Source organism: Xyrauchen texanus, chromosome 10 (genome assembly GCF_025860055.1).
Source record: "Xyrauchen texanus isolate HMW12.3.18 chromosome 10, RBS_HiC_50CHRs, whole genome shotgun sequence".
NCBI lineage: Eukaryota > Metazoa > Chordata > Actinopteri > Cypriniformes > Catostomidae > Xyrauchen > Xyrauchen texanus.
This window is the reverse complement of record NC_068285.1, coordinates 30,900,946-30,922,487: the sequence shown is the minus strand read 5'-3', so window position 1 is coordinate 30,922,487 and position 21,542 is coordinate 30,900,946. Positions and strand designations below refer to the sequence as shown.

Here is a 21,542-nt window from a genome sequence, read left to right as displayed (position 1 = left end):
AGGCAAATCCTCAAAGACTCAAGTTATGTGTCTGTGTGTTGCTCACTCACCCTCATTTGGTCTTGCTGTTGCCTGAGTGCCTCTGTGTCAATGGCGGGAGGGGGTAGCTGGGAAATCAGTGTCTCTGTCTCGCCCAACCAGGGTTCAAGTTCTTCATAAGTCTCCCAGAACCGGGCCACCAGTACCTGAGCCTGCTCTAGAGCTGAAAACCGCTCAGCATGACTCTGGTTTACTGCTTCATAACAAGCACTTAAAGAGTCCATCTTCACCTTCAGGAGGAAGAGTAACAAAGATTTTTTAAGGACAACCAAATTAGTCTTTTTCAGAAACTTAAACAATGTAGCACTGTTGCCTTTACAGGGATTTAAACAAGAGATTTAAATCACAACAATTCAAATCACTGCCTTAAAACACTAGAGTTACAACAATACCATTTTTGTGTATTTAACCAGAAGAATAATTGTAAGGCTTTTTCTCCCCACCCTTCCTCTGTATTTTGTCTCTAACCTTCAGTGCCTCTCTCTGCTGCTCACTGCAGCTCTCCAGGATGTCCTCTTGTGTCTTAAGAAGTTGGTCAACGGTGTCTTTGTGACGGATAATGTCGATGTTAAAGGCTCTCTGCACCTGGAGCTGAGCCACAGTTACATCGGGCTCCAGACTAAGAGGCCCCAAAGCTGCCAACTTCCTCTGCGTCTCTCCGACCCAGGTCAACTCTGCATCCACTGCCTCCTCATACTGCCCGAATAACAAATATAAATACACAGTCAAAAGGCACGTGGGAAATATTGACATACTTAAGCAAGCAACATTTACACAATGCCCTAAATGTAATATTTTTATTTATTTCAAATTCCTATATTGTATAACTTAATAAACAAAATAAAATGAAATATATACAATAACAAACCCAAAAAATCGAATTATGAATATTCTATAAATTACATGAACCTGAATTTGCCAGTGTTTGTTGCAGTACCTGCTGTGACCTTTGGATGGCAGCCTGCACTAACTGCACTCTCTGTGTGATGGTCTCATCTGCTTGGCGGTAACGCTGATTGGCATCAGCGACCAGGCGGTCCAGGCCCTCTCGTGCACGCCAGGGCACCAGATCCAGTAAGGCACTTCCCACTTCATTGACTGTGTCCAGAACCAACCGCTTCTCAGCAGACACACATTTCAGTTCCTGAGGCATACATAAAAATACATCTATCAAACAAACTATTAAATTCTACAAACACACAAGAGAAACAACTACTGTAAATTGTAGCAAGATACCTAGATGTAGCAAAAACAAAAATGGTCATAGAATGACCAGATGATTTCCTAAATGTTTAACAAAATTATATTAATACATTTTCAAACAAAACAAAAATACAGATGCCACATTTTGAGAGCACTTTAGCTTTCTATACATATAACTAATCTAGACATCTTCACCCTTTGTCTGTCCTGATAGGCTGGTGTTGTGTCTGGCTCAATCTTGCTAAGCTCCGCCTCCACAGCATCCAACCATTGCTTGATGTCACTGTGTGCGCTGGCGAATCGTGTGGCCAATTGAAGGGCCTGTTCCAGAGTACGAAGGGCCTTGCAGCTGCCTGTTGTCATCTCTGCGTAGCGACTTTTAATGCCATCTAGCTTCTCCTGAATCAACAGGACCTCTTCACCTGTTAGACAAATCAAAGGTGATCACAATCAAGGAAGCAATTCAGCGATACACCAATGAGCATAGAGGCTGGATGGAAAAGTACCAGTGGTTTGTTTGAGCAGAGCCTGTCCGTTCTTAATGGCCTGGTCCACTGTCTTCTTACTGCTGATTATCTCTTCATTAAGAGCCTGTAAGGTTGAGCAGTGGAATTATTAACTCTGGAAATACTGTTAGGATGTTTTATGTATAATGTATTTTTGAAGTATAACTTAAGGGTAAATTGGGATTTCAGAAGTGGGAGACCTTAAAATCTGGTTGTGATTTTGGTGACTTAGGCAAGATCCATGACATTTGATAAAACTTACAAAATAAAGTATATCTCTGGATATACTTAATATAAAAAAGAGGCATATTTGGTAACATTTTATTTTTGTGATTTTATTGGAATGGAGAGCGGGTTGCAGACTGGACTGGAGAAAACAAGAAATGGAATAGATTGACAAACAAATGTTTTTTTATTTTATTTATTTTTTATCGAAAATGGCATTTCAGATCATTCCAGCCCAATTTATTCCCTGGTTATTAATATGGTCTTTTGCCAATGATTGAAAGTTTTTGTTGCCATTTGACAGCATTCATTATCTATTAACTGACTTAAAAAACGTTGATCCTCGGCTGCTATTCTTTGCAGAATCGTACCAGTGTGTGTTTGTGTGTCTGTGCCAAAAGCTCCGGCTGATAACTCTGCAACGAGACCTCGGCCAGTCTCTGGGCCACCTCAGCTAGCCAGTTTAGGACTTCCACCTCTTCCTCTCCAAACAGTTGTGCATTAGAAAGGGCCTGCTCCAGCATGGCCTTCCTTCGACTGTACCATTCACGCAGCTCTGTGTGCCCATTGCGCACTGCCGCCACACGCTCACCCAGCCAATCACGATCAGCCGCACAGCTGAGCGAGTACAGTGATTGGCTGAGAGTCTCAAGGTGGTCAACCTCTTTTTCCCGAGAGGTCACCTCCTCTTGGAGAGCCTGGGATTATAGCCCAGGTTAAAGAGGAGAGGGGAAATAATGGGATGAGTAGAAGAGGGAACACAGAAACAAAAGGCAAACATAAACATAAATGCTGGATAAAGAAAAATAACAATTCATAATTAAATTTGCACTCAGTATTTTTTATTCATGTTGCACTGGCCAATACAGTTGTCTTAAACTTAAACTATGTACACCTAGTGTACTACTCGCAGTTAACCATGACAATTCATTAATTGCAAGAGCAGTAGGGTTAGGTTTGTCAGGTGACCTCAACATGGCTGCCCCCTTGAGGCAGCCTAGTTGCATGTAAAATAAAACAGCATTTATTTGGCTATTAACGAATGCGAGTACATATGATTATAACATTTTGTTTTAAACATTACACAAGTATTGTTAATGTCTTAAGGGGTAAAACTTTTTAATTTCCAAAGAAATACTGAGTGCACCTTTAATGGATGTGAATGAAAAACAAAATATGCATCAACGTAAGATGAGATGAGAACATAACCGTAAAAAGGAAAGAAAAATATGATGAGATAAATCCAACTGCAAAATGGAAAGGATGTGAGCAGGGCCATGACCAGAGGCCTGAATTTCTTGCCTTCTTTGATAATCGCACCCCAACTTTTCATTTAAAATCACAAGAGCCTGGCAGTTTATTCTAAACAATTTTTCACTAAATATCTATTCATTTCTAATGATTCTCAAAGCTTTGAAAATTGCTTGCTAAAATTACTCAAATCTCAGCTCCATTACCAGCGGTGGCAGGAATTTCTTCTAAAACGTGCCAGGATACATCTATCCCTGGTGTCACATACACTATACCTTGTGCCTTACAATCTGCTGTGTGATTTTGGAAGTCTGGGTTCCCATAGGTTCAGCAGAGCTCAGGCGCTTCTCCGCAGTACTCAACCACTCCCCAAGTGGCTCCAAAGCCTCATGGAACTGCAGAGCCAACACCTGCAACTCCTCCAGTTGTCGTTGCCTGAGGAGATGAGGTGAGTCTCTGTTATATTGTTATGACTACACTGCATTTATGGCCTTGTAAAGCAACCAAGTGAATGGGTTCTGTGTAAGAGATTTGATTAAGTTGTTTTATGGTTGTGTCTGGGTGACCATATAGCTCTGATTATGGAGTTTACCTGGAACTAGCCTTTTCCAGCAGGTTTGACCATCTCTCTCCGAGGTTCTTTAGTTGTCTCTGGATTTTGTCTCTGTCTTGTGTCTCGGCCGTGGCAGCTATACGCTCTCCTTCTGCCCTGATCATCTCTACTGTTCCACGGCGGTCATCCAGCAACCACTGAAGTAGCTGAGAACACAAAGAATATGTTGGAATCTCTGTTAGGATTACATTTTAATACAGCAAGTTATTGATATAAAAAAAATCAAACATTTTGAATTTTGGTGTAATATTAAAATAAAAAAGGTTAATATGTAAAAAAAATATTATAATATTAAGTTAACTTCAGCCAAAGCTTAAGGTAAGGAGCTAAATTTCAGTGTTTTACTGTACTTACCCCATTAGAATGTATTAAGCAAAATGTAATATACAAGCGTAAGACTCAAAAATGATTTGAATGGCTTTGCAGTGTAAGCATCATAAAGAATGTAAATACATCAACGTGTTACTATATACACATTATTCTTAGCAAAAATGCAACACTCAATAATATACCATGTCACAGCGGATACGGTTTGGCCTGAAAAAGACATTTTAAAAGACTAAAAGCTGATGCTTACCTTTTGCTCCTGAATTTGTGCCTTGACCACACGGTACTCAGCGGACGGAGGTTTCTGATTGGCAACGAGCTCCTCTGTGTCACTCAGCCAGCTCAACAGTGGCTCCAGGGCATCTTGGAACTTCCCACAGTGTAACAGTGCCTCCTGCAGCTGTGCAATTCTTTCAGTGACCTGTAAACAATAATAAAAAAATATATTATTTTAACCCATTTATCTCAATCCACTAAAAACAATGTTAATTTGATGCAAAGCTTACCCTCTTGTTGAGGGAGTTCCAGCGCAGGTTGGTGGTTTCCAGGTCATGCTCTAGGGCCTGAGTGTCTGTGTGTTTGACTGCACTCTGGATAAGACCCTGACCCACAGCGTTGACATGCTGGAGTTTAGGATGGATGCTGTCTACTTGTTCCCTTTCCTCAGCCTAAAGAGAACGATACAGACACACAACAAATGATTTGATTCGTTTATAAACAACATACTTGTGACTAGTATGCAACTAGATATTTGATAGAATGTGTATGAACAGATCAAGGCTGCACAAACACAACAACATGATAATAATGGCGGCATGGCCATTTATAATTGGGGAAGCAGCTTTCAGCCCCCTCACACTGACTGAAATCAAATATAGGGCCCTGGCAACAGCACTTTACAGCTCTATTACTTAAAGAGTCCAACACTACAGCTCTGGAAGAGTATCCACCCCAATTTTATATATATATATATAATTTTGAAGGTGAATAAGTGAAAATATTGAAATAACGGCAACATCAATTTATTCTAAAAAACCCAGCATACTTTGTATGTATACGTGAGTACTTTTGCATGTCAGTATGTGTTCATTTGTTTGCAGAAGCCTTGTGGCAAGGGGCTTCATTCCTGCTTTAAACAGGATGTCTGTTGGCCTCAAAACAATGAGCCACAGCTTCGACCTGCTCCACCCTCCCGTCAACATTATGTGTGACTGTGAGAGCGTACAAGTCTGCACAGCAGAGAGAGTGTTTGGTCCCCTTTTGTCTTTCTATATCCTGTCTAACGTTATCCTGAATCCATCATCTGGGCCTTCTCCTCCTCGGTGTGAGCTATTTCCCATTTTTAATCCTGATCATTCATCACATGTGGCAATTTGCAAACACCAGCACAGAAATAACTCCATTCATCTGCGGTAGATCTACCACGTCATAAGGCCAAAACCAAGAGAAAGTTGTTTAGTATTACACAGACAATTAAAAATGTACATGTTTTCTCATATAACTTGTAAATCACAACAGGAAGAGAAGGAATTTAGTTAGTTGAATCCAGGGATGTCGCTAGACCTGGGCTGAAAGGGACTGTAGCCTTGAATCTTTCCTGAATTGCCCAAATGTTTTAGAAGCACAAGGGTGAAGAATGTAATTTATCTTTGACATATTTTAAGATTATTAATAGAAATTTACAATAAGATAATCATTTTATTTAATGTTGTACAGTTAAAGTTGATGAATCCCAGCTTTTTTACTTGGTCTATTAATGTATAAATTTGAGCTTGAGACCATTATCACCCACATTGATTATTATTCCTCTATACCATATATCAATCATATTTCAAATGTATTATTTCCACATATATGTAGGTCACTTGTTAAAAAAACAAAAGTCCACATCCACGTAGGAAGTAGCTATACATATCCATACAACAATAGAAAGAGGTCAGAGCAAAATTACTAAAAAATCTCTCCTCTCTTTACTTCTCTCTCTTTTTCTTGGCAGACAAGTGTTTGACTGTTAAGCAGGGCTCTGGAAAATTTCTTGGATGCCTGTCATTCCATTCAAACACTCAACCAATCTGGCCAGCATGCAAGTCACACACGGCTGCTTCACACTCATCATTTCTCCAGCTCTCGCCGTTTCTTTTGTCACCAAACTTTAAACTCTTTTGTTTCTCACTTTTAAGCCCCACAGATCACTTTTAGCTTCTGGCAGCTTTCATACGGCCACCAACCCACAACATCACATGAAAGTATTTTGTTTGTTTCTCCTCAATCCAAACCACAACTCCACCCTGCCTAACTGGGGATGCCCACATTTCAGTAAAGAAAAAACTACAATTGCTGACTTGGAGTAAATAGATACGGTGTGTTCCGACACTATCAGCAAATAATTTTTAAGAGTTTTTTCGACCTTTTTTTCTGTAACTGAAAATGTTGTAGTTATATAAGATGAGCATACAATACCATTTAAACCTTTGAACACACCCAACTGGATGAATGTTTTTCATAATCACAAAAAGCTTCTGATTTAAAGGCATATGTTAAAAATTAGTTTTGTAGACAAATTGTGTTTTGATTTGTTAAACATTGGTCACAACATAGTTTCTATAATTTTATCTGCTAATTCATAGTTTTGATGATTTTACAATAACAAGAAAGATAATAGTAGTGTATAAATTAATGAGTAGGTAAGACTGGAACTGTATTTGAGTGGAAAGCAATACATGTATGTTGTAACAAGCATGTAATTCTTGACAAAGTAGGCTATACATGTCTTTAAATGTCAATAAAATACATTTTATAAGACCAATAAAGGTCTAAAAATCATATACAAAAATAAAACAAAAACAAAGAATAAATGGCAATATAGATAGGCTTCAAGGAAATTAACTCGAACGGGCAAAATAATACTCGAGACATAAAAGGATTCTAGGAGAGTTAAAGCACAGGATTAAGATTTCTTTCAAATCAATGACAACACGGCCTTTAGCAGCTTTCTGTGCTTCATAGACCTTTTTCCAAACTGTCTCTCCATTCCTAGTCTTCCTACCTTTGCTTACACCTCCTGCTTTCTTCCTGTCTTTCAGCCCCTCATCTCTACCCTTGGTTCCTTTTTCATGCACTTGGGATAATTCAATTTTTTTCTAACAAGGACATAATTTATGTAGTTCTATTATAAAATAGTTAGCAAATGAGGTTAAAATTACAATCAGTTAAGTTTACGGCATATGTGACTGCTTTGTTATGGTTGTCATTGTGCCAACAGGAATATAGGGTTTGCTCAAGTTCTCTTTTGTTTGCAAAGGTATTTTATCACAGGTGTTTCCCACATGTCTTTCACTGACATCATTATCTAAACAATCAAATATGCCTGCTTTTACCATGCACCATAACATCAGTGCTCATCACTTCCTTTTTGACTGATCTTCCCTTTCCACTGTACATGTCAGTTAGTGTGTCTGTTTACATGACTGTCCCTGAAACTCTCTTCTACAAAAACGAGCCAAGTCTAGGTTTCAGATGTGACATCAGGCTTTTCTTGTGATGCATCTTATTGTTAAGCTAGCTCTTATTTTGAGAACTACCAGGTGTTCTACCATAGAGACTCTTTGTCTGTTTGACAGTTGCCACATTTTCAGGCTCTGTACCCTTTTTAAATAAGTACCCAAAAGAGAGCAGCTCCAAAACATTACAAGGATCTTTCCTGAGGTCTGTGCTGTACTCCCTTGACTTGGGCAATGCGGGGAGTCTGGAGAGTCTGGCCCTGTGCTGACAGGACTGACATGTCCTTATCTATTTATATTTCCAACAACTTTATACAGTGTTTGCGTGTTACAGGCTAAAGTGGCTGCCCTCAAATAGTGCAATATTTATTTCTCATTTCCATAATCTTAATTGCAATACCATCAGACTGCAGCAGGGATTAATGGAGGGGGATTTGATGTGGAAGAAGTGGGGTTGGAGATTTTATGTGGGTTTGGCACTGGACAACAGCCACCCCTCAAATCAGTAATTTGTTTTTCAGGTCTTTTAATTCCTTTATCCCAACTGAGTTTAAAGATCATATACTAGCTGATCATGCTCAGTCTATCAGTTGCTACAATCCTCTCTCTCCAAATCCAGCTTGACAGGGTCCTGCATCTGATTATATTTAATGGAACAGGGGTTTGAGAGTGGTAGTGACCATGCAGAAAGACAGAGTTGGGCCAGGCAGAGGGAGAAATGAGATGTAGATACCAGCCAGGCTTGGCCATTTCTGCTGATAGAGATAGTAATGTAATAACCATCCAGCGAGCACAAGCACTAACAGGCAGACTCTCGCCACCCGCAACAACCACTGTGAAATAGAGCAGACACTGGCCTTGTCACTGCAGCCAGAGAGACAGTCTCAAATCATGTCAAGTATTCTAAGATGTATTTACAAAAATACATTCCTGTCCCTTTTTTGACTCCTAAATCTCTTTCTAAAACATACACACAGAGCTCTCATAGAACAAAACAGTGCTCAATCAGGCAGCAAAAGCAAAAATATGCAAATGTGTGCACAAAGCCATTTGCCTATAACCAAACATACAAACGATCACTGGGGTTTGTCTAGAGTGAAGTAAGCATGCTTTCTGAATTAATTAATCATGCTTATTTTCAGTGATCAGCACTATATAACAGCAGTAGAGCATTATAATTCAGAATGATTCATAAACCACATACTGTAGATGCTTGATGAACTAAAGCTGTGCTTGGAGCACTACTTGTGCAGGGCCATTTATTTGTGCCTTATCCACAGGTTCAGACTATGCATGTGGTCCAAAGTGCTCGAAGTACAAAGAAGTCTGTGGTGGTTCTGCCCTTTCGTCTGATCATTACGCAAATAGGACACCTTACTGGCACCTTACTATGTCACGAATTCTGCACTTTGCCATTGGGAAGTGATGTTGTGCAGTACACAACATGCTAAAGCCATCTGGCAAAAATTTGTCCAGGTTGTGCAGGAGCATTTCCAACACCATAGTAAGCAGAGCATGCACGGGCAGACCTTCAACACAGCTCGAGCTATAATGCAAATAATTTTAGTTACTTTGAAATAAGATTATATAAAATATACTGTTTATATTATATAATAAGACTATATATGTCTATGTACTGTGTGTGTATGTATATATATATATATATATATATATATATATATATATATATATATATATATATATATATATTTGTGTTTAGGGTCCCATGAACAAAAACTTGTACATTACATCAAATGTTATCTAAACACACACATACACTCATGCAGTGTTAAAATGCCTAAAATGTCTGAATAAATACTATAGATATCAACCAAAATTCTTAGTGAGGTAAAAGATCTTGAGAAAAACTCTTGAGGCAAACAGTTAAAGATTACATTTCTGATGTTATTACTTTTTTGTTGTCATTTGGCCAGCTGCCCACCTAGAAACTAAAAAACCATTCTTTGCACTGACCATTTTAAATATTAAGCTTAAGGGAAGAGCATTACCTTTGTGTCCAATTGAGGGTCATGTTTTGGTGGTGAAATTTCTTCTTCAGGACACTTTGGTTGTTCACAGGTGACCACACAGTTATTGTCACATGGTTCCACATCTTCCTGAGAGCTTGTTTCACTCTGGCAATCATTAAAAAGTCCAAGCAAAATGCCTGGCTCTAGCTGCTCATACTGATCTCTATGTGGGTGAATAAAGCCTGGTCCTGACCCATCTGAGTCCCATTCACTATCTCCAGTCATTGACCCAAATACAAAATCAACACCTGAGTGGCTGTCCTCAGACTCAGAGTCCAAATTGTGAGTTGCGATGATCTCCTCACAAGAAGAGACCCTATCAGATGCAAGTCGTTCAGGGGCTGCCAAGTAAACAAAACTATCGGAAGAGAGAAATGCCTCTACCTCAGGCTCAGGGCAGAATTTCAGGAGAGGGCTCGGTGGGGCTGATTCCACTGATTGAGATGGGGGACAATCCTGAGAGTACTGGGACGGCAGAGCCACAGCTAAATAAACAAAACTCTCAGTTGCAACAAAGGCATCTGCATCTTTGCTGTCAAGTACAGATGTTCTTGAATCATGTTTAGTGGTCAACAGTGAAAAAGGAGAAGAGGCATTTGATTCTATGCTGATATCTAGTGAGTTTAACTGGGTATATGAGATGTGTGATTTTGGTATACTTGTGGTTCCCTGATCCTGGTATGTTACCTCCCACACATTTGAACACAATTCATCTTCAACAACTTCTTTGGAGACTGAAAGCTCTGCTTTATTCTCTGACCTTGAAGGTGCCCCTTTTTGGTCAGAGATAATTTCCATAGTAACTTTAGTAGGCTCAGAGGAAACTGCATCCTCATGAGAGACAGTCTCACAGTCACTGTTCCCAACTTCCCTTTCTGCCTCATCTTCCAAGACAGAGCACTCGGGGGACTGACTGATACTGTCCTCACTCTCCTTCCTGTCTAAATCAGTCTTGAAGATGCCAAGATCCACATTACATTCAGCATCTGCATACAAATTCTCTGTGTGAAAAAGACCATGCTGTAAGGATATATGTATGTCAGATGTCTCATAATGTTTCATTACCTCCTCATTATCTTGTTGCTCATGATCTGATGAAACTATGCTGCCTAAATCTGAATCACACTCTGGTCGCACATACTCTGTCTGAATTGCATCTGATAGAACAGTACCATCTTGGTGTGAGGTTTGAATGCCACTGAATTCAGAATCTAAAGCATCTGCGTCAGCTTTGTATGAAGAATAATCATCTTGATCATTTTTATCATTCACACTATTACAATTAAGATATTTCTGTAATTGCTTTGGGCTTTGGTCAAGATCTTCAATTGCGGAGCAGCTTTGCATACTTTCTATATCCTCTCCAGGTACATTTTTACTTATCTGTGATATACATTGCTCAGTCTGATCTGTGTGCTGTTTATGATCTGTCTGCTGTGTGACATCAAGTGCTGATATCACAGCATTATCAATTTGCCGGTTGATATCAGGTTCACCTCTGACATCTACTTGATCATCTTCCACTGTAGGCAGGTTGTCACAAATATCTAAATGGTCAGATGGATGAAAAATGTTCTTTTGCTCAAAAACAGCTGAATCATCTGCTTCCTCTTCCAAACACTGTCTCTCCAGCTCAAGAAAGAGTTCATCTGAGCCTGCCTCTGAGCTGGGGCATGGGGAAGCACTGGGGGCCTCAGAGTCTCCAAACCCAACAGGAGGTGTCAAAAGGGGCCATTGTCCAGAGAAACTAAGTTGTTGTGTCTCCCAGTCCTTTAACTGTGATTCCTCACCCTCTACTTCCCAAGATATACCACTTGTTTCACAGCTCTCAAGTTTTAACACTGCCTGCCAGTTTCTCTCCTCTATTTCTAGTCTCTCCTTTTCCTCTCTCTTTTTTTCCTCTCTCTCTGTTTCATCCTCCTCTTCCATTAACTCATCTAGGATTCTGTGCTCATCTTCTTCAAAGCAAAGTTCTGATGCTGTCTTCTCTCGTAGCACTCCAGTAGGAGGGAGCCAGCCCAACAAACTATTCTCACAACCCTTTTGACTGATACATGGAGACTGAGGCAACCCCCCATAGTTAAGTTCCTTTTCTTCTTGAAGAAAAGGTGATGGAGGATCAATTAAATACAGAGATTCCTCATCCAGGTTACTGTCCTCACCAAGAACAGGGGGCAGTGGGGGCAGTATAGGATAGTGGTGTAGTACTCTTCCTTGCCCCAAAGTTTTTTTACCACTGCGCATCCTGCGGGGCCAGGTACGGGCTCTAGTAGGGAGGAAAAATACTGGTTTTGGAGGTATTAGTGGAGCTGTGTCTTGGTCATGTTCAAGCAATGGTGAGTCCCGCTCATTATCTGAGTTTCTAGCTGCATTGGTATAGCAGTTTTGTGGTTGTTCTTCTGAGGCACTTCTAACACAGATTGGAATTAGTTTGCTCTGCTCACCTTTCCTTTTCTCAGCAGGTTGAGAAATACTAGGACTAGATTGTGGTGAACTACCAGTGTAACTCCGATCAACAGTTGTAGTCTCTGAGGGTGCTTGTTCATTTAAGGGAGGGGGCAGAGCAGCAGCAGGCTTGTGGGATTGCAATTGTAGGGACTGTTTTTTTCTGAGTGGATGAGGCAAATGGGGGGGCAGTGGGCTCACAGAGGGAGTAAAAGATGCAGAGTTGGAGACAGGGGGGGTTTGAGGACCCCCTGATGAGACAGGTGAGGGGGATAAAGGAGCTAGTGGTGGCAATGATGTAGGAGGAATTGGTGAGGCTAGTAAGGAGGGTAGAGAATGAAGAGGAGAAACTGGGATTCCAGCCCCAGACAGACGCTTGTCTCCACTCTCTGAAGGTGAAAGCTCTAAACGTTCAGCAAACTCAGGGTAAGTAGGGGGCATAAAAGCTTTCCAGGAGCGCCGATTTTGATTGTCCTTCTTTTCACTGCCCTGGTGGCGCCTTTTGGTCACAACAGCTGCTCCAACAGCAGCTGAATTTGATGCAGGAATAACCACTCCAGAGCCAACTCCTCCAACATGTGACATACACTTTGGATCACCTGTGAGTTTCAGAGCATCAAAAATAACTCTTTCATCCAGCTTTTTCGCACCTGCATCTGCAGGACCTCCTCGTGCAACAAATACACAACCTATATCTGCTCCCAATGTTCCATTGCTTGAGATTGTACTTCCCTCACCACCCCCTGAGCCCAGAGTGCTGCGAGAGGGCTGGCTGAGTTTTGAGCCTTGATCAATCTGCTCATTGATGCGCATTGTGTCGTAAATTGAGCGCTGGGGTACATAGCAGTCCTCAATATATGCCTCCTCATCATCACCCTTTCCAAGGCACCTGGGGTTCCGCCGCAAGCAGTCTGGGCGGCTTAGAGGTTTTCCCATCCCAAACTACAGCGCCCTCAAGGAGCCAAAATGGGATGGTTACTTTTCCACAAACAAAGTCTGCAGTGAGTATCAGTGTGCTGCTCAAACTATTCAGGTAGCATACACATTAGACCAATTTTAAAGACACATTGTCATGCACCAAATTCTCATGGTACAATTATGTGTTATGATGCTTAAGATCCAGGGTAAATATCCATAAGAAAGTAAATATAGGAGCCCTTATTTCAAAGCTACATGGCAACATCTACACTTGCATTGCTGAAATACATTAAAATTGTCTCTGTTGCACAGATGAATCGTTGCAGTAGCATATTAATAACATAATTACAATATAACATCCATTGTGGATAATATTCCTTTTATTTCTCTTCTGAACAGCGGACTCCTAACCCCTCAAAAGAAGAACCAATTCCAAAATCCTTTTCTACGTTACTGCTGCTTCCTCTTGACTCTAATTCCCGCTGCCACAACATGAAAAGCAAAGCAGGGCTTTAGCTACTTTCACCATCTCTGAGAGTAGCAGCCAAAGCTGTATAAGGCTCCTTTTAAGGTGAGAACTCCACACTGTTACATAAAACAGTTTGGAAAAGAAAAGCAAAAAGTTCCAGTCAGGATATTTTGTCTCTCATCTCCCTGTTCTTCTAAGCACATGACAAAAACACTGACAAAAAAATAAACAAGCTTGACAAAGGATGGCTCTGACAAGGTGCTTGATAAACACAATTTTTTAACTAAATGGCATGTATATTTACAGACACCAGCATAAAATCGAACAGACTCACTCTTCCGACAGTGCTACCAGTGTTTTTGCAGTGTATTCTATATAATATTTTTCCTCCTCGTGTTAATCCTATAATGAGGCATTAATAGAGCATATCAGGAAGAGAAACCATCTGTGCCTGAAATACGCCATACTCTTCTTTTATCCAGTCATGTTCATCAGCAGAGGATGATGGAATGAAATCAATGAAATCCAACACTCTGAGACATGTGCATTTCACATTAAGTGTAAATAAATATATACTTTATATGTGGGAAAAACAGTTTCTCCTTTGCAGTCCTTTTATCCAGAGCTTGGGGGTAAATCTAAGAGTCTAAAAGGTGTCTATGTCCAGGAGGGTTGAGCGTATGGAGATCCAGTGAATGTTGGAGTCCGGTGCAGCAAGGGAGAAAGTAGAAAGTAAAGGGACTGTATCCAGAAGACAGAGACCCAGACAGAGCTTCATTCCAAGTGCTGCTGCCTTGCACTCCAGGCACTGTGATTTCCAGACAATCCCCGGACACGCTCCCTCTGCTCTTATTTTCCTCTTACGATAGTCCAAACATTATGCTCAATGCAAGCTCTTCTTTTCTCTGGTTCCTTCTTCTGCAGACTTTCCTTCTCATACACGTTTTTCTGTGTCTGTTCTAAGGCTACTACACAGATGAAATGATTTGCAGCTGCAAAAAAAATCTCCCACTTTTCCTCTCTCGCTCACTCCCACTTCTCTCACACACACACACACACACACACACACCCTATCTCTTGCTTTCTCTCCCCTTTCGTCTCTCTCTCTCTCTCTCTCTCTCTCTCTCTCTCTCTCTCTCTCTCTGTGTGTTTTTGTTTGAATCCAGCTCCGTTTGTTCTGTTTCCTGCTTTGGTATTAAAACACAGGAAGTGGCCAAATCAGGCTGATTTCCTCTTCCAAAAAAATCACACAAGACAAGGCTAGAGTTAGCACAAGATAAACTGTGTAGGAGGTGGGAACATGAAGTCAGTGGGAGTGACCAATCCAGGGATTTTACGTGTTTCTGCAGACTCACTGGATAATGGGAGCTGCTTATTGCACACTAAGCACTATACAAACCATCTTTCTAAACGAAACACACATTATTGATAAAGACAGGCTATATGTTCTCAGCTTAGGGTTTCTTTCAGGATGAGTGCAGCCATCCAGTGAGTCAACTGTATGAGTGATACAGCTTCATACTCTTTAGCTTGTGATTGTCACAATCATAAATTTAATGTATTCCAAATGCAAATCAGAAGGGATAAACACTCCCATTTAAATGACCACAAATGTCTTAGCCAAAAAAGAAACTCTAGAGCAAAAACGATAGCCAGGAATAGTGAGAGTGAAAAATAATTATAAAGTGGGACTGTCATTCTGAAAGAGGAGGGAGTTCATCAAAGGGAAATAAAGAAATAACGGCTGCTTATTCCCTCTTCAAATATACTGCCATATGTGGAAGCGGATATCTCCTACACACATTAACTCTTACTGGTCTGCCCCCTCTTTTAAAGACGGGCCCTCTGTAACTGTGAAAAACAATACAGGAGGACATACAAATTCTTCCATATTCACACACTCTACTTGCGCATTCCCGTCTGCTACTCTTCTGTAACACAATCCTGTCAGAAGAGAATGTGAGGGGGCTGGGGCCTCTGGCGTGGGGGCTTCAGGAAAACAATGAATGAAAATGAATGAACTTTCCACCTAAAGGTGACCATAGACACAGGCTGGCATAAAATGAGAATGCAAGTATTAGCTTTTCACTTTTTCTATGTGCATGTTGTGTTTTACTTCCAAGCTCGTCGTTTTGAGGCAAAGATCACAACACTGTCTATCATTTCCTCACAGTTTAAGAAGCTCTGGCAGACACTAGATACTGATTCCATGCCTGCCTATTTCTCATGGCACTCTGTCCAAAATGCACAAAAGTGCACACTCACACATGAAAAGGGGGAGGGGATTTCTTCCTCAGTGATCTAACTGTTGCTCTGAGCCACCACACTCCTCATGGCCTGAATGTCAAGATAGTTAAATACTCTGTCTTTCAGATAAACTCTCTTTCCTCCTTTCTGTTAACCTCAGTTGGGTTGCAGCTGTCATTCCTGTTTCCAACACAACCCTCCCTACAGAAACAAAAGAGGTTTGTTGTCCATTTTGTAGGTGCTTGTGCTCTCTCCATTGACCCACATCAAACTCTGTTTCTAAGACCATTCATTTCACACAGCATATATAAAACCGGACACATGTGCATCCCAGATGCAGCTTGAGAATAAATAGGGGGAAAAAAAGCAAAAAAAAGAAAGAAAACAATGTTACAAGAGAGGGTTTCTACACCTTCTGACCAATAAATGTAAATAATTTTTCAGGTGCATTTTATAGACATTGCCCCCACAATACAAAAATTCTCACCGATGAAATATTTTTGAGCCGAGTTTGACTTGCGGGAAACATTTTTTATACTGTATATTTATATATTCACTGCAAAACCTGTAAAGATTTTAATATTCATGACTCTTCCAGGCCTGGAAAAATCTACTGTAAAATTCCATGATATTTCCAGGTTTTCCATGACTTTAAAACACCAAAACAATGATTTTCTGCATTAAGGCTGTACATTACATTACATTACAAAGCTACACTGATCCATCCACTTCCTGATGCTTTGTCAATTAATGACTGCTTGGCTGTTGTATCCCCCCACTCTCCTTTTCCTCATTCTTTCATTTACTGGTCATTTGGCCAGTCACGCCTGGTTAAAGAGTCACAGTCCTGACTCAGACAGGAAGAGGGAGGGGTTCAAGGCCCAAAATCCCCTAAAGAGACTCCATAGTTAGAGCTGAACTGCCAATCAAAGGTAAAGTGCTGCTAGTGCATTGTGTTTTGCTGAACTAAAACAACTAAAACAACTCAAACTAAAGACTGGCTGTCATTCAACAAAACAAGCATGGGGCCCCGAGAACATTATTGACTTTAGAGGGCAATTTGTTTATTTCAACAGAGCACCTGTTGATATTGCTTTCAGTCTTTCTCTTTGTCCCTTTTTTACTCTTGCCCACTCTCTCTCTCTCTCTCTCTCTCTCTCTCTCTCTCTCTCTCTAAACCTCCCTAACTGCAGTAGAAGTAAAAGAGCCTCATCTGTTTGCTTTGGTTCAACATCTACCCCCCTTTATCTCTTGTTCCCTGTGGCACACTGGTTAGGTAGCTTCTTACTGGCTTTTATATCTCAGCAGTAGATTTATAATTAACCACCAGGTTTCACCTGAACAACTCAATGTGTGCATTGTTATCTCTTATCACTACTGACACAAAACAGACAGAGGAGTCTGGTCTTGGCACAAAATTGGAGCAATAAAACAAGTTTTGAATTATTGAATGCATTTACTATTATATAAGCATTACCTTAATTGTTACAATATTGTTACAGTATATTACTGAAACTATTTATAACAAAACAAAACTAGCCTACGTTTGATATGAAAACCTTTTTTTTTTTACCTAATAGTCTATTTGAGATTACCTTGTGGATTGGTGTACAGTAAAGTTAAGGTGAAGTGGCAGAAAACTCCTTCTCACACAGCCAGTCATAACACTAATTATTATATTGGCAATTATTTCCAAACATCTATGGGGCAACACTGTTTACATAATTGAATTATTTCAAGAACATTTGTAAAGAACAATTATAAGTATACATCAAGATAGTATTTGTTGTAATTACTTTAATTTATGCTTTTTTAAATAAAAAACTGTATTACAGTAATAGAAATTAGATATTTAAAGTAACGAGAATGGGATTTTCCACATTACAGAAATGAGAATTGGTAGAAATACATGATTCATTCTTGTGCAATGACACAATGTCCTAAAAAATCTTCTTAATGCAAATATAAACTTAAATCAATTAATATATTAAATAAATTGAAAAGTACATTTATAAAATGCGTTTTATTTTTTACCTTTAAATGTGGGGTAAAAAAATTGATCAGACCTTTCTTCATGAGATTCACACAGTAAATGTTCTTTATTGCAACAACTTGCCATTAACTTACAGCAAAATGACAGTTAATTTTACTTGAAGGCCACAGAACTGAGAGAGAGGGAATCCCCTAAGGTTTGGGTGGGGGCATTGCAGGTCGTGCAGGAAATACTACGATTATAAACTGTTGAAAGAGGGAGAAAAAATAAACCGGCAGGAGTGAGGGAGGATGAAATGTGCAAAAGGATTGAAGATATACTATAAGCGGCGAGGGTGAGGACAGCATGGACAGTGCAATTTGATTTAAAAACCATCCCTTCATCCCAACAGCCCTGCAAAGGAATTCCCAGATAGACAAGGGGCCATCATTTCTCTTGAATCTAGCTAAGGGCTCAGCTGCTCTGGGAAAGAGTGACATAGGAGTGCAACAAGGGTAGATAGAGGACAAGAATTTTAGTGAGGGGGGGAACCACACCCTGCTTATGTGTGTGCGTTTGTGAATATGCTTGCAGGGTCAAGGGTTGGGAGACAGCTGGGATGCCGGACGCTCCAAATGAACTGGAATTAGAAGCACTCTCTCACATGGACCTGTGGACACACTCCCACTACATACAAACACACCTTGTGTGTCTACATACTGTATCACCCTTTAACACACATCAACCTACTGCTAAAAAGGAGATTATATTTAGACAGGAAACATTCACAAACTAAAACATTATAGACATTTCACATTGAATGTGTAGGTTTGAATTAGGGCTGGATGATATAGCTAAAAGTTGTATCTTATTGAGTTTTTTATGTTACTTGATATAGGCTATATCAAAATGTTTAGATTTGCTTTGAAATGGCTTATATTTTTTAAATTATAGTAACCTTCAAGAAGTCAAATAAAATAAAATGTGCAATTTTTTACACTAAATGAATATAAGGAAGGATGGTATTTAGAATTGTCACTTATCAGCACCAATATAAGAATGCATAGTAATAAACAATATTTACCTTCATATAGTTGTAATACAACACATTAATATATGAAAACTGCCATGCAGGGACTTCCATGAACATTTTTAACTGATAATGCAAAAAAAAAAATAAAAAATCGATGAACTTTGAACAAATTGTTGCATTTTTCAAGTTTTTTCTTTGTGGCTGTATATCATTTCTTTAAGCCTTAATATTAGCATATATGTATAAAGTTGTAACCATGCCCCCTCAAATGAACCAAACTTACAAACTCTAACACAGGTTTTACTACTGAGGTTTTAAAACAAACTCAGAGACTCTCTTAAAGATTTCCATCTTAAAACTCATTCTTGTGAGTTACAGGAAAAGGAAGGATTGCGAAAGAATTCCTGACACTTAAGGGAAATTAAATGGCCAAATATAAAGTGCATTAAAATCAATGTAATCGTCCACAATGTTACTAAATGTTATATTACCAGCTAATATTAATATATTGTGAATATTCAAAATCTAGAATCGACATACTTTAAATGGTCGCTTCCCTTCCTGGGATGCACAACATCTCAAGCTCATTGTAGAAAAACTAAACAATGAGACGGACTAATGTGACACCTTCTCTTAATACCCTGTGCCTCCCAGCTGCCCCAGTAAAGCTTACACAACAAAAAAATCTCTCAGACACACAAACAGGATCACCCTCCCACTCCCCTAGACCCCCACCCTTTGAGGAATGACATCATTTTGGATTCGGTGTATTTGAAATGGAGTCTGGCTGGCAAAAACGAGAGCAGACATCTCACAGCAGATGAACAGGCTGTGGCAAAATGTACCTTCAAATATTTCACTACTAAGTGTTATGCATAGGCATAAAATCAAAGAGAGAGAAATAGTGTAAAATAGAATGGAAAATGGACAGCTCTGGCAGTCATGTTCATAGCTTTTTTCACTAGCACATTTTATTCCTCTCTGCTTTTAATGAATGAGATCCCATTCCACAGCTCCCTAAAAATAACCACTAGACCACATATCCATGAACTATGTCTGCATGTTTTATACATATATTGTGCTGGCTAAAGCTCAATGATTGAACTGTATTTATCAAACACCCACATGGACTTACTGTAGCCCATTTGGGAAACTCAAATTTCATATTCTGCAATGAGAGAAAGAATAAAAAAAAGAACCAGAGATGATGAGCGATGGCATCTATTTAGTGGAACATATCTGAAAGGCTTTATTGGACAGCTAGGTCTTCAAATATTGAGATGAAATGAGGTAGGAGTGAACCTATGAGGAAATCAAGTGGGCAGACAGAGATAAAGAAAAAATGAATCCTCATAAATAGAAAATCCTTATTTAGATGCATTCTACAATGCGGACAGTGATTTCACACTCTTAAAAAAAAAAAAAAACGTTTTAACATATACATAAGTTTCTGCACAAAACAATCTTTTTGCTTTTCTTTTTGCTTTACCAAGAACCATTTCTTGCTTCCTATAATTCCTGAATTGGCTTTATGGTTATTGGGAGATAAAAAATACAAACGTTATTGATGCTACATTATAGGTTCTTTAAATTACTTAACTTTTTAGAACCTTTATTTATTTTTAGGTTTAAGTAACCTAATTCAAAACAAAGAGATTACATTTAACATAAAACACTTTTAACTAGTTATGCACTGATGCAGAGCTCATTTGGCGAGTCAATGCTGCTATGATGTGAATATCGAGACTGATTTGTTGTGCTGTCAGATTGACATTGTCATCTCTCTAATGAGCTTTTAGTGTCTGTACCGAGCAGACACAACAAGAAAACAGACATTGGAGACTTGACACAGCCACAAGATTTCTGAAGACACTTTTAATGATGCTCTTATTATACACGGATTCAAAGACCTTCAAATGAACTTGCTAAATGTTGATGCTAAAAGTTGAAGACTTCCACTGTTGCACTTGTGCATATGGTTGAGTGACAATAAAGGGATTTGATTTGAAGTTCAAAAGTTAAAAGGTACCCCTTACTAGGCTACCTCAATACCACTAACATTATTTTAAACATGTTGAGAAATTAGATTTATCAAGGTGGAGAGAGTTTAACCCAGCAGTAATTCAAATATTAATCTTAACACATGCAATCTTTACATGTTTTTCTTGTCTTTTTCTCATAATCACACTCTCAGGAAGCAGGAGCTCAGAGATTGAATGTCATTAAATTCAAATAGCTTTGTACGTAGGTTTTGTAAAAAAAAAAAAAAAAAAACGATGTCCTCCTGAGCTCTCTCACAACATACTCTCCAGACAAACATTAGCTTGATGTAATTTACACAATTAGGGCATGCTCATGGAACAACATAATTTGCTGCCTCTGGAACATCGACCCATCTGCCAATCATTGCCCACTGATTTTAAGGTGTAGGGTCAGGCTTGGGTTAAAGGGTAACTAAACCCTAAACCAACTTTTTTTAGTTAATGATCTGTAAGCATGGGGCTTTATTAGTACTGGTCATTGATTCAAGTAATTTTTTTGACATTTGTGTATAAAGTGTTTTAATTCTACAATATATGGTGTAAAAACGTCTGACTGCTGCCCTCTTCAGGTTGAACGGTGGCTACTGCAGTTGAATTTTCCTATTGGCTGTTGCGGTACTTCGTGACGTAAGCGGTGACAGCTGACGTAAGCAAGTTCCAGCTCACCACGCCAGATTCATGTACATGTCGTCTTGCGACCGTGTGAGGAATAATAACATAGA

At 39.4% G+C, this 21,542-nt stretch overlaps 1 protein-coding gene across 1 annotated transcript in view; it reads right to left on the bottom strand.

Annotated features, from left to right (window-relative positions):
* The window catches only part of LOC127650088 (microtubule-actin cross-linking factor 1-like), a 118,189-nt gene that overhangs the window by 36,891 nt on the left and 59,756 nt on the right, over positions 1–21,542 (bottom strand). Inside the window, exons 52-61 of the mRNA XM_052135290.1 lie at positions 4,671–4,832; positions 4,415–4,585; positions 3,817–3,983; positions 3,500–3,659; positions 2,345–2,671; positions 1,749–1,833; positions 1,438–1,664; positions 977–1,183; positions 508–735; positions 51–269 (exon numbers count right to left, since the gene is read on the bottom strand). Coding sequence (XP_051991250.1) covers positions 51–269; positions 508–735; positions 977–1,183; positions 1,438–1,664; positions 1,749–1,833; positions 2,345–2,671; positions 3,500–3,659; positions 3,817–3,983; positions 4,415–4,585; positions 4,671–4,832 — 1,953 coding nt within the window. The remainder of the gene's footprint in view (positions 1–50; positions 270–507; positions 736–976; positions 1,184–1,437; positions 1,665–1,748; positions 1,834–2,344; positions 2,672–3,499; positions 3,660–3,816; positions 3,984–4,414; positions 4,586–4,670; positions 4,833–21,542) is intronic.